The 11,618-nt window shown below is 36.8% G+C and overlaps 1 protein-coding gene across 5 annotated transcripts in view; it reads left to right on the top strand.

The window, feature by feature from the left end:
• LOC132910579 (uncharacterized) overlaps positions 1-5,058 on the top strand; it is a 75,697-nt gene extending 70,639 nt beyond the window's left edge. For 3 of the 5 annotated variants that reach the window (XR_009658796.1, XM_060966361.1, XM_060966352.1), the window contains one exon: positions 3,083-5,058. Coding sequence is in view for 3 of the 5 variants with exons in the window: in XM_060966361.1 (XP_060822344.1) it covers positions 3,083-3,384 (302 nt within the window). In the remaining 2 variants the exon portion in view is untranslated. Of the gene's footprint in view, positions 1-1,178; positions 2,889-3,082 lie in introns of those variants that run through there. The other 2 variants (XR_009658795.1, XM_060966369.1) reach the window with 2 other exon arrangements.
• The last annotated feature ends 6,560 nt before the right edge of the window (positions 5,059-11,618 follow it).

The following is an 11,618-nucleotide window of genomic DNA, read 5'->3' on the forward strand; positions in this document are numbered from 1 at the left end:
TATATTACCTTTAATTATCGCAATCGTCGACTAACAATTTAATAATCATAACTACTTTTACGCATTTGTAAGAAATTTAAATTATTTAAATTACAAAAATATATGTATGTATTAGATATTTTGAAAGATCTCCAGGAATTCGGATACATTTTCGTACACGTCTCTTGAAGCCTCGGGTAGAAATTCCCATAATGTGTCGGTTCTTAAGGAAATTCTTTCTAAACGATTTTACCTATAGTCCCTAGCCATCCAATCGGAGGATCGCGCGGAGAAATTTCCCTTTCTTTGACTACCATGTGTTGTATATATACGTAGCACGTTGAACTAACAAAGAAATTTAATACATTTTTTGTCGATGAAGATTCCAGGAACTTCGAAATTGAATCAAACAATAGAACGCTAGAACGATACAAACTCCTTTCATATACATCAGATATATTACCTTTAATTATCGCAATCGTCGACTAACAATTTAATAATCATAACTACTTTTACGCATTTGTAAGAAATTTAAATTATTTAAATTACAAAAATATATGTATGTATTAGATATTTTGAAAGATCTCCAGGAATTCGGATACATTTTCGTACACGTCTCTTGAAGCCTCGGGTAGAAATTCCCATAATGTGTCGGTTCTTAAGGAAATTCTTTCTAAACGATTTTACCTATAGTCCCTAGCCATCCAATCGGAGGATCGCGCGGAGAAATTTCCCTTTCTTTGACTACCATGTGTTGTATATATACGTAGCACGTTGAACTAACAAAGAAATTTAATACATTTTTTGTCGATGAAGATTCCAGGAACTTCGAAATTGAATCAAACAATAGAACGCTAGAACGATACAAACTCCTTTCATATACATCAGATATATTACCTTTAATTATCGCAATCGTCGACTAACAATTTAATAATCATAACTACTTTTACTCATTCGTAAGAAATTTAAATTATTTAAATTACAAAAATATATGTATGTATTAGATATTTTGAAAGTATTCACAGCAGTGCCTTAAACGAATCAGGATAAATTAAAATATTATTAATGAATTAAATCTCTGTCATATTTCTTCACTCGTATTAATAAAAATGTGAAATGATCACATAAACGTCTACAGTCTATCAATAACTGTTCGCAATTAAATATTCCTCACTCTTTATCTCTGTTTCTCCAAAAAGCATCTAATTTCAAGTCATCCAATCGTTTCCAACGTACGAGAAATTCGATGAGCAATGCAAAGCACCCTGAAAGCACAGCTAATGAACAATCTTCGCTCAAGCAAAAGAAGATTTTAGTTTGAATCCGAGGCAGCATATCAATTTTCGTTCTGCCAGTGATCTTTGACTCTGTGATCAAAACGATCGCCCCATCTTCCACGAAGATATTTTACCAGGCGATGCTATGGTCGAGTTAGAGGATTTTGGAACGTGACCCGATTTCTAACCCTCTAGTCTCGGGATGTAATCATCGTTTGATGCCCGGGGGACGAGAACGAAGGAAGACAACAAAGAAGGGGAAGGATTATGGACAGAATGGACGAAGAACCGTGGTCGAGAATGAGATTTAGTTGGAGTCCGGGAATGCAGGGCAACAATCACGGACGATTGAATCGGCCGCACGAGAGATATCGATTGGCAGGACCAGCCGATACCATCTTGTTTCGAACAGCGCCAACGAAAAAGGAAGCACAGGCCGTTTGTAATTCGTTGTAATTGGTTCTTTCGCTTCGGTTGCTTCCAGTTCTTTGCGAGTCTTCGGATTTAAGAGTCCCGCTTGCGACTTCAACGATTGCGACGACGATGCTATTGTCCCCGAGTTTTAATCCCCGATCCGTTAGATTCCAAGGAATTTCGAATAATTGGATGAAATTAACTTTACAGAGAAATCGATTAGCGATCGTTTAACAAAATCTTAAAATTGACAAGCGTGTCTGAAAGATACGAAAGAAGTTCCAAACGAGTATTTGTAATTCATTGGTGTAAAATCGAACTTTTTTGTTGCATAGTTGAACTGTCTTTTTAATAAATTTTATATCGTACATGAGATAGTAAAACTTAATCGTAATGATTTATGGCACGTAATATGATTATAGTTCTCTGGTTACATGTAATATTTTGTAGCAATACTTTGAAGTGTACTGAACAACTACAACGATGTTTCACTTCAAACGACTGCTTTTGATAATTTTGTTTGACTAAATCACGTTGTTGAATTCCGATATTACGTTAGTCGAAAATACAAGTAGAATAATGAACGCCATTGATTGGTCGATCAAATAGAATTCTAGAATTAAATAAATTACATTGAATTCGGTACCGAGAGACGTTTAAAGGTACGGGAGGAAATAAAATGAACAAGCACCGCGAACTAATTTTACCAAAGCAGCTAATACGTATTACAATCCGTGTATCCGGCTTGTATGTACGTTAATTGTATGTGCTCTCGATTCACACGTGCTCGTATTTACAAAGCTGTAATACAAAACCAGGATGCACTATCTTTAGTTACAGCCAAGTCTTGTACACTACGTATAATCCAGCACTAATATACTTTGTAATGTCATATCGTAGTACCTTTATAGTACCATATCATAGCTTTACACACTGGGAGATATATCTATGCACGCATTCTCTCAATTTTACTGCTTTACATTTGCATACGTCAGACACAGATCCGCCTCTCTCACATTTTACAAAGAATTTTGGCACCATTCTCTGTTACCTTATGCTCGATCGTTTAAAATGCTTATCCTCTACAGGAAAACCACACAGAGAAAACGTAATAGCTCTATTTTTGTTGACTTTTCAACTTGCATGCCATTTAGCTAAGTTTTCGTACGATGAAATAAGATTCGATTAAACTTCTTCGAACAGTTCAAATCTTATTCGTACCTTCTCCCCTTAAAATGGTAGCGTTTATTTAAAAATAGTGGTCCATAGAAAATTTAAAAACAGTGGTACGTGTCCACAGAGAAAGAATAGAAGAGAAATTCCTGAGGTACTGTTTTAATAATATATATTGATATTTACAACTTGTTTCACTTGTTATCTTCAATTGCTATTATTTAAGGAAAAAATTACAGTGGGAGAATTCAAGTATTCCCGGAACGAGACAAAGGGGGAGAATGAGAAGGGAATTGAAGATCGAGGCAAAGAAAACAGAAGAACGAGGCAGAAGGAAGTTTCTCGTCTGTGTGGCAATGGGCGAGAGACGCACGAATGTATTTGGGAGTTTACGAACTTAGAGAAGGGTTTTACTTATGTATTAGTTCATCACAGAAACGACTATTGCCGAGACGGATCCAGCTGCGCCCTTTTTACACCAACCTTTCTTTCCCTTGCTCTTTTCCACTCTGTTGTTTTAAGTATTTATGAAAAACATTAAAGCCCCGAAACATAAACTCGAATACGAACGTTGACGAAAACGTCAACGATAATATATCGGATGAGTTCACGCTGGGATATACCCAATGAATATTACGGTAGAACTCCATTTATTCGATCTTGTCAGGGGACAAACAATTTATATACAATAATTGGAGTTTATGTAACAGAAACGTACCATTTTTCGTTTACATAATACGAGCTCGCGTTCAGATAAGTGAATCGAAGCAGCAAGTTAATCAGGCATTAACTAAAATTTCGTTCAAATAAATACAATTCCACTATATTCGATTCTGAAAGTTAATTTGCCTCCCGTCATTGTTTTCTCTGTTTATCGATAACCGTGTGTATGTAAAATTCCTCATACGTGAACGAATTTGAAAGAAACACTTTATACGATCATATAGCAGATATTTACAAAACAGCAGAATTTAAATGAAACGTGTTTAACATAGGTTTCGCGATGAATTACGAGCTCGTATTTCCAACGTGAAGGAAACCGTACAAGATAATTAAGTACATGTAATTGCTCTGGAAAATGATGTAGATTTCCCGTGCGTTATACAAGTTTCAAAGCTTTTCATTGCAATTACGCAAGAAAGCACGCCTCAACCACGTGAAACGCGTAAATTTCATAGACGTTATTCCAATCTTCTAGTTCTAATCTTCTAATTTTGAGTATCTCACGAAACGTGCATTCTGTTTTTCATCTTACTGTGACTTTCATGTTCACGTGAGGTACTAATGAACAAAATCATTTCCAGAAATAAAACACATTAAAATAAATTACGCTTACTAAATTATTAATAAATATTCTCGCAGTTTATAAATATTCCGTTAACTATTCCAACGTAATTTTCATCGCGTAAGCATCAAACGCGTGTTTTCATCCGGAGCAGAAGTGAAAAAGGCCTGATGCGGGAAGAGTGACAATTGCGAGAAATTCCTGGGACGTTAAGGCGTCGCGTCGGTGGCAAAGCTCGTAAACGAGCGACGAGATAATAGATTAGATTGCTGGTGATGCGTTTAACGTGAAGTCCGGTCACGTTGGCGTTAAACGTATAGCGAATGCCATTTTATGCAGGCGGCTATGCAACGAACGAACTCGACGAACGTTCTAGAAAATCGTGAGTAGTGCCGGTCGTCGAGACTCTTAAAGGTTCATCTTCAAATATTTAATGAAGCCTCCGTACGAGCCTATTACATTTTTAACGCTCGCCGCTCACTCCAAACTCGTATCCGTGACGAGAAGGATTTATAAGCTTCTCAACGACGAATAAGACAAAAAAATGTAAAAGCTGGAAAGGAGAAATGGAAATTTCCGAACAACCGCAGAATTAGGTGGAAAAGATAAATTCGGAGACGTCTAACAGTGCGTACTCGAGTCGACATTGTCGAGATGTTAACTTTATAATACATCGTTTGGGATCAAATTCTTTTTGCGTTACCAGCTCCTTTTTTTTCTTTTACCGTAATGTTCTTTCCGTGTACCGAGATTTTTTTCATTTTATAGCGGATTCGCCTACCCACGCTGTCCTGTGACCTTTCTTTGTGCCACATACGTATTAATTTTTCGCTCTCTTTCTCTTTCTTTGACGATATGAATTTACATTACCGGTCATAACAATCGGGACAATTTAATCAAATTCTAGTAACAATATAATACAAATGTGTAACATCGCGTACAAATGAATGGCGGATCGAGATAGATTTTACGTGAAATTAATTGACAGTGTATTAAATTTTTTTAATGGAAAGAAAAATTGGAGAAACGTGACTTATATTTTTCATTTGTATATCAAAAATGTATCGATGTTTAAATATATTTGACTTATGTACGTATTCAAATTTAGCTATTAGCATTTTCGCTTTTATATTCATGGTGGGCGATAGCCTATCGTCGCGTGCTATAAAAAATGATGCGTCATATCGGACTAGAATCTGATAGAAAGTAATCCAGTGACTAACAGTCGAAAAGTTTTTATTTCTAACATCTTTACTACGTACGAAGAAATTGAAGTTTATAATATTTCCAGTAGCATTTCCGTCTGCTGGTTAAATCTGCATATTTCACGGGTAAAATTCTCGAATGTTGTTAGGGCGGTTTCACGATCGAAGTTCCGCGGCAAAAGGAAAGCCGGACCAGGTAGGAGGGGAGAGTAGAAAACGCTGTTAGCCTGTGTTCCCTGCACGAGAAAACGTAATTTCACGTATTAACCGCCAACAAGGTTGTTCCTCTCAACTATCTAACCAGCTGCAGATATACTCGCGTAAAGACAGAAAGAAGTTCCAAGCCACGGACTTTTACACGCTTCGTTATGATTTCAACTCGAAGAACCAGCACCGAGACCGCTTTATTTTCTTAAGTCTTCGCGTCTCTTTCATTCCCTGTTTTTACCGCATAAAGCACAAGATTCAACGGAATGAAAAGATATACAGCAAGCCCCGACCATGTTCCAAACCATCTCTTATTTTCAATATTTTCCTCCGTTTTGCCGGCAAATAAACATTTCAGTTTCAACGCGTACTGAATTTCATTCCCGTACAAAATATATAATTGTTTCGCCGTACTCCTTATAGTTAGCTCCGGTAGTAAGAAAAAGTAGATTTCCCCTTAGACAAACGTAACTTTCCGTTGCCGGTGTAACGAGATTGCGTTCGCTTCATACAACACGTTAATCGCGACTTTCTTATATACCCTATCCAGATCCGAAAAACACGCGCGCCATAGCCAAGGTAGAAAATGCGTTTTCCGTCGTAGCTCCTCGCGCGGAACGCCTCCATTTATTCGTAAGACGGTCACGTTTTACTTTAGTCGGCTGGTAGCCGCGTTACCTCGGGCCGCGGTAAATCAACTAAGCGTTTCCGTGTACATATATTTCGATGTTTATGGCCTCGCGTTATCCATCGAATTTCTTTTACCTCCTTTTTTACTCCCTTTGCTTTCCTCGCCTCGTACTTCCGCAGTATCGTCGGCTTATTTTCCGCCTGATGTAAGCTCGCTGCCGCTTGCATCCGCCTACGCGCGCAAGAGCCATGGAACCAACTACGCCCGCGTTTACTCGCTTAGCGTGGTGGCTAGTAAACGGACCGCGTGCTCGTAAAATGCGGCGATCGCAAGACCGCAATAAAGACTTCGAGTTGGTCGTGTGTTGGAGATAGAAGCGCGAAAGCGAGCAACGCTAGGCATGTGGGCAGAGGGACGAAGGGAAGAGAAGGGTTGGAGGATCCTGCAGAAGTGCACCCCGTGGACCGGTGCCAGCGGCCGGCAGCTACTCTCGTGCTCATTGCATCGAACCTCCAGTCGTACGTAAAGGGATCGGTATTTATGGTACTGCCACATTGATTCGTGTAAAGCCGACGGTACTTGACCTCTTCAGCGTAAAGTAGTAGCCGGTCGAAACCACGAATGAATTCGGTTTACTCGCCGTCTACCGTTGGATACGTTGCACGTGTTGGCCCTCCGTGGATAGAGACATTAGCAAGGGTTACTTTATGTACAAGCCGATCCGGCCGCGTTGAAAATTTCATCTGCAACGCGAATTTGCGGCCGACCCAAACTGCGAGCGCATCCTCTGCGATACATAAGCTAATGGCAGAATGTATCTTGCTTTCTGCTTATATTTTTTTCCTTCCTCTTTGTTATTGGCTTTTAATATCGGGCTAGAAAAATCACTACCTCCGTTGCGTTCTTTCCGTCGTTTTCCACTAGATTGCAAATTTTCTAACGATGAAAGATATCTCCAGTTTGAATAGAATATGAGATAATTCTTATCGGTATGCGCGGTTTCTCGTTTCAATTTACGTCAAACATCTTCGTGATATCTGGTGTTGAAGTATGTCAGTTTATACAGAAGAATTGATATCTGAAGGGGAATAATTATTCGACGATTTGATTACTCGATCGATACGAAAAGTTAATGTAATACGATAAAATGTAAATAACGCGTGGCGAGGTTAAGAATGCTGTTTTTACCTTATCCTATTACGGTAATTTTGTTACATTCGTTTAATACGATCCCTCGAGCAGGTGATACACTCCCGAAACTCCCATACGTGTCATAATAAATTCCGGTAATTTGTGCGCCGGCCGCAATGAATTTCACGCGTGTTATTTCCATAGCCGCGTCTCCGGAAAAATATGGCGATGCGAGATAACGAGCGAACAAAATATGCACACCGTCCGGGAAAAACGCTTCCCACGCTTGGAAAATTGTTCGATCGACAAGACCGATTTTAGAGCCAATTAATCTGCCGCTCAATACCAGTTAATAGAGAACTAGATTCTACCCAATAGAGTCTACCAGTTTCTCTGACAAAACCGAGCAGGATCGACAACTTTATTCTGATTATATATTATGTAGTTATAATTTAATAACAAAATTACAGATAACTGAGAAATCGATCGATATTTAATTGAAAATTATATTCGAGGAACTGCATTATCGCAACTACGTTATCGCTTACAAGTATCTTTGAAGCGCTTGTTTATTTTTGTGAAGATATAATTTAATAACCAAATCACAGATATCTTTTAAAAATTTTCTCTTCGCTGAAAGAGACGATGAAAGACGATGAAAAAAGGAAGAGAAATTGATCGATATTTAATTGAAAATTATATTCGAGGAACTGCATTATTGCAACTACATTATCACTTACAAGTATCTTTTAAGTACTTGTTTATTTTTGTGAAGATATAATTTAATAACAAAATCACAGATGTTTTTTAAAAATTTTCTCTTCGCTGAAAGAAACGATGAAAGGCAATGAAAAAAGGAAGAGAAATTGATGGATATTTAATTGAAAATTATATTCGAGGAACTGCATTATCGCAACTACGTTATCGCTTACAAGTGTCTTTGAAGCACTTGTGTATTTTTGTGAAGATATAATTTAATAACAAAATCACAGAAATCTTTTAAAAATTTTCTCTTCGCTGAAAGAGACGATGAAAGACGATAAAAAAGGGAAGAGAAATTGATGGATATTTAATTGAAAATTATATTCGAGGAACTGCATTATCGCAACTACGTTATCGCTTACAAGTATCTTTGAAGCGCTTGTTTATTTTTGTGAAGATATAATTTAATAACCAAATCACAGATATCTTTTAAAAATTTTCTCTTCGCTGAAAGAGACGATGAAAGACGATGAAAAAAGGAAGAGAAATTGATCGATATTTAATTGAAAATTATATTCGAGGAACTGCATTATTGCAACTACATTATCACTTACAAGTATCTTTTAAGTACTTGTTTATTTTTGTGAAGATATAATTTAATAACAAAATCACAGATGTTTTTTAAAAATTTTCTCTTCGCTGAAAGAAACGATGAAAGGCAATGAAAAAAGGAAGAGAAATTGATGGATATTTAATTGAAAATTATATTCGAGGAACTGCATTATCGCAACTACGTTATCGCTTACAAGTGTCTTTGAAGCACTTGTGTATTTTTGTGAAGATATAATTTAATAACAAAATCACAGAAATCTTTTAAAAATTTTCTCTTCGCTGAAAGAGACGATGAAAGACGATAAAAAAGGGAAGAGAAATTGATGGATATTTAATTGAAAATTATATTCGAGGAACTGCATTATCGCAACTACGTTATCGCTTACAAGTGTCTTTGAAGCACTTGTGTATTTTTGTGAAGATATAATTTAATAACAAAATCACAGATGTTTTTTAAAAATTTTCTCTTCGCTGAAAGAGACGATGAAAGACGATGAAAAAAGGAAGAGAAATTGATTGATATTTAATTGAAAATTATATTCGAGGAACTGCATTATCGCAGCTACGTTATCACTTACAAGTATCTTTGAAGTACTTGTTTATTTTTGTGAAGATATAATTTAATAACAAAATCACAGATATCTTCACAAAGATAAATAAATGCTTCAAAGATGCTTGTAAGCGATAACGTAGTTGCGATAATGCAGTTCCTCGAATATAATTTTCAACTAAATATCCATCAATTTCTCTTCCTTTTTTCATCGTCTTTCATCATCTCTTTCAGCGAAGAGAAAATTTTTGAAAAATTTCCATCTACAGTTCTCCTAACTTGAATTTTAGAACGAGACTCTCTGTATTTAAGACGGTTCAAGAAGATGTATTTGGCGATAAATCACCAACTACAAATGTCACAAATTAATGTTAAATCTTTGTTGAAAAATCCTTTCTTGGTGAGATCAGGTTTCCTGATACGAATAACTTGAATTCAAGTAATTCGAATAAACGGAACGAGGCTGGAGAATGAAAAATAACATGAAACACGTTCAACGAAGCAGATATTTCGTAAGTAAAGATGGAAGCGAGCTGGAACGGGTCGTCACAGGTGGCGTTGACATAGAAACGGGATATAAACGAAACAATCTACGTGGTTCGTTCGGTGATAGATGGTTGCCGTGGAAATCTGGCCAGAAGCCGACGGAGAGGAGAATATTGGTAGGGGATGGAAAATTATATGTTAGCCGGCCAAATATCTGACGCGATTATAACTTGATCTAAGTTGAGCCAGGCATGGTACCTGCGTGATCTCCGTGGCAACTAACACAGCCGAGAAATCTACAAGTGCACCGACGTGCTTCCGCTTCGTAGGAGACAATTCGATCTGACCCCGAGGACTCTTGCCCGGAAACAGCACACCCAACCCTGACTGGATATCCTTATTAATTACAACACCGGGTTAAGTTGAATTGTCTCCGTTCCCATTTGCGGTTACCAAGGACGGACTAATTACCGGCAAGTTACATCTCTCGCAGCCGACACCTTCTTAGTTCCAATTATTAAGACATCACGATTTTCGTCGACAGCTGGCTAAACTAGTATAAAGGAATAGTTATCGTCATACGAAATTAGACCACTTACGAAATTATTACTTGTCGAAGGTATCGATTTTTAAACTCGAATGGTTCAACTGTCGAGTTTTAACATCTGAAAAGTGGAAAATGTCTTGTACTTGGTTTAATACAAACGCGCTTCGATCTAGGAAATTATTATTTAAGATATATACAAGAATGTAAGAGAATATTTAATTGAAAACTGGAAAATCTAAATTATCGAGCTTCTAGGTTTGAAACTTGAGGAATTTCTTACACTTCGTGCATTTCGATAGGAAGATTTCAAAAGAGGAGTAAGTTAAAGATAGTAAGTTAAAGTATACCTGATTACTTGAAATACAGATCTTTCTAGCGAAGAAAAGTCTAGTTTGTATTTTAATAGTAGCGTTAACAGCGCAACCTAAATGAAACACGAGCAAATTATGAAATATTGATATTTATTTCTTACAAAAAAAAAGATTAAAAGCATGTATTTTTTATATAGAATTCCAGAAATACAGGGGAACTTGAGAATACAGAGATACTTATATTCTAAATCATTAATTTTGAATTCTTCGTTATTTTATCACGCTATCGAAGGATAGTAAATCTTATGTTTCTGATCATCTACCGATACCTAATATATTTTTAAATACAGAATATTTCGATATTCAAAAATCAGTAACTCGAAGCAAGTACTTACATACACATCGAGATAGAAATATCTTCGCAATATGTGCACTTCATTTTTTGCCAACGTATACAACATTGTGTGTGCTTTTCCATTGTGGAAATTAGTTTCGAAGTGAAATTAATCTTGTGATGCGAAAGTTATTAATTGCAGCAAGTCTGTTCCATCCCATAAATATAAAACGGAATAAGTTTCGTGATAACAGTTTGCGACAAAGGCCTGTCTTGTATCCTCGGTGTTCAATTTTTCGGCCGTTTATCCTAAACGTTCGATACGTTAAAAGTTCTCATATCGAGTAGCTTTTCTATCTTCGGTTAGCTGAAAGTGACGCGATTGACGCGTCCCTATCCATCTCGTCAACGTTTTGTAGAGGTCTTCTCGCGCACAGTATAGAATCCCTTTATCCCTCATCGAAACGACTTCAAATCTCTTCCCTCTCTTCCTTTGAAAACGACTTTTGGATATAAGTCTTATAAATCTCGAGAATACGCTTAGTCAGTGGAAATTGTTACGATATGTCAGTTTGATCGCGTCCGAAATATGTCAAAAATCACATAGATACCAGATTTATTAAAAAATATTTTGCTACGCTGCGCTCGATGTGATATCGCGCTTTAAAGGAACAATATCGTGAAATTAATTTTAAGTATACTATGTTTGACATGTGACTGGGTCTAAATTCGTAAGATGTGTAGCAAAATAGGATAGCAATATTGGATTTGACA

The sequence above is a fragment of the Bombus pascuorum genome, chromosome 1 (genome assembly GCF_905332965.1).
Source record: "Bombus pascuorum chromosome 1, iyBomPasc1.1, whole genome shotgun sequence".
NCBI lineage: Eukaryota > Metazoa > Arthropoda > Insecta > Hymenoptera > Apidae > Bombus > Bombus pascuorum.